The 1,132-nt window shown below is 38.9% G+C and overlaps 1 protein-coding gene across 1 annotated transcript; it reads left to right on the forward strand.

Moving 5' to 3' along the window:
• Positions 1–325: 325 nt before the first annotated feature.
• Positions 326–877, forward strand: LOC133289676 (uncharacterized). The gene has a single exon (XM_061487669.1). It carries the CDS (start codon positions 329–331, stop codon positions 875–877), a length of 549 nt encoding a protein of 182 aa, XP_061343653.1. The 5' UTR covers positions 326–328.
• Positions 878–1,132: the final 255 nt, after the last annotated feature.

Here is a 1,132-nt window from a genome sequence, read left to right on the forward strand (position 1 = left end):
TAAGGAATAATTTTACCACTTTCGCCGTTTTACTTTCACAGTAAAAATCTAGAGTTGGTAGCTAAGACCATGTCTTAGTGGTTTGTTTTTCTTTTATTTTGTTTGTTTTGAGCTTTTGCCCTCCTCATCTACCAAAAAAAAAAAAAAAAAAAAAAGTAAGTAGAGCTATAATTAATGTTGGTGCATTACTATATATTCCAATGCCACTACCAAATTAATTTACCCTTTTTCTGTATTTGGTAGCATTAACCTCACCCAACAAACTCCCAGCGTTAGTCTTCTTTGGATAAAAAGAAAACCAAATTCACCTTTCTGTGTATGTATATCCATGGCTGACTATGAAACCAACCATGTTGGTGTCCCAAAAGAGACAGCTTTCCAAGCCTTGAACACCATCATCCAGCTCCATTTTGAGAAAACCCTAGAGAAGAAGCATGCCATAGACCTCCAAAAAAAGGAGCTTCACAAACTCTTTCAGATTTTCTTCATCTTCCTCTCCCTAGTGTTCTTGACACTCTCCCATTCACCCCATCTCCAATGCCGCCATTGTTGGATCCCCATTACACTCCTCTCCATGGCCCATCTCATCTTCTACGTGTCCGTGGCCCAGACCTTGAGGTGCATCAATGGCTTCAAGTACCAGAGGAGGTGTCACAAGCTCACACTTGGGTTGGCAACAAAGAAGCTTAGGGAGATGAAGATGAGGTTGAACAGTGAGTGTGATGGGATTGCAGACGATGAATTTGAGATTCACTACCAGGAACCCCCTGAGAGTTATTTTGGTAAGTTCAAGAGGAATTGGGCTCTTCATTTTGGGTTCTTGATCCTTATCTATGGGTTTATGGTCTCTTCCTCTGTCGTTCTCCTCTGTTTTTAGAATGTTCTAGTGAGAACACAAGATTCATTTAACTTACTGTGACATTGGCTTAATCAATGCACTTTATGGCATATCCTTCCTCCGTCCTCGGATCTTCTCTCTGTTTCTCTGAGCAGATTATTTCTGTTTTGAGCTTTCCGAAAGAAAACACTTTTCCATAAAAGTGAAACATTACCTTTCATTATCTTTAAAGATGGAAAAGTTATGCGACTAGTTGAATGTTTGAATTTGTTTAATTTTTAAGAAAGTTTTTTT

Source organism: Gastrolobium bilobum, unplaced genomic scaffold (genome assembly GCF_033153095.1).
Source record: "Gastrolobium bilobum isolate Gb01-03AN ecotype WA unplaced genomic scaffold, APGP_CSIRO_Gbil_v1 utg4377, whole genome shotgun sequence".
NCBI classification, from domain to species: domain Eukaryota; kingdom Viridiplantae; phylum Streptophyta; class Magnoliopsida; order Fabales; family Fabaceae; genus Gastrolobium; species Gastrolobium bilobum.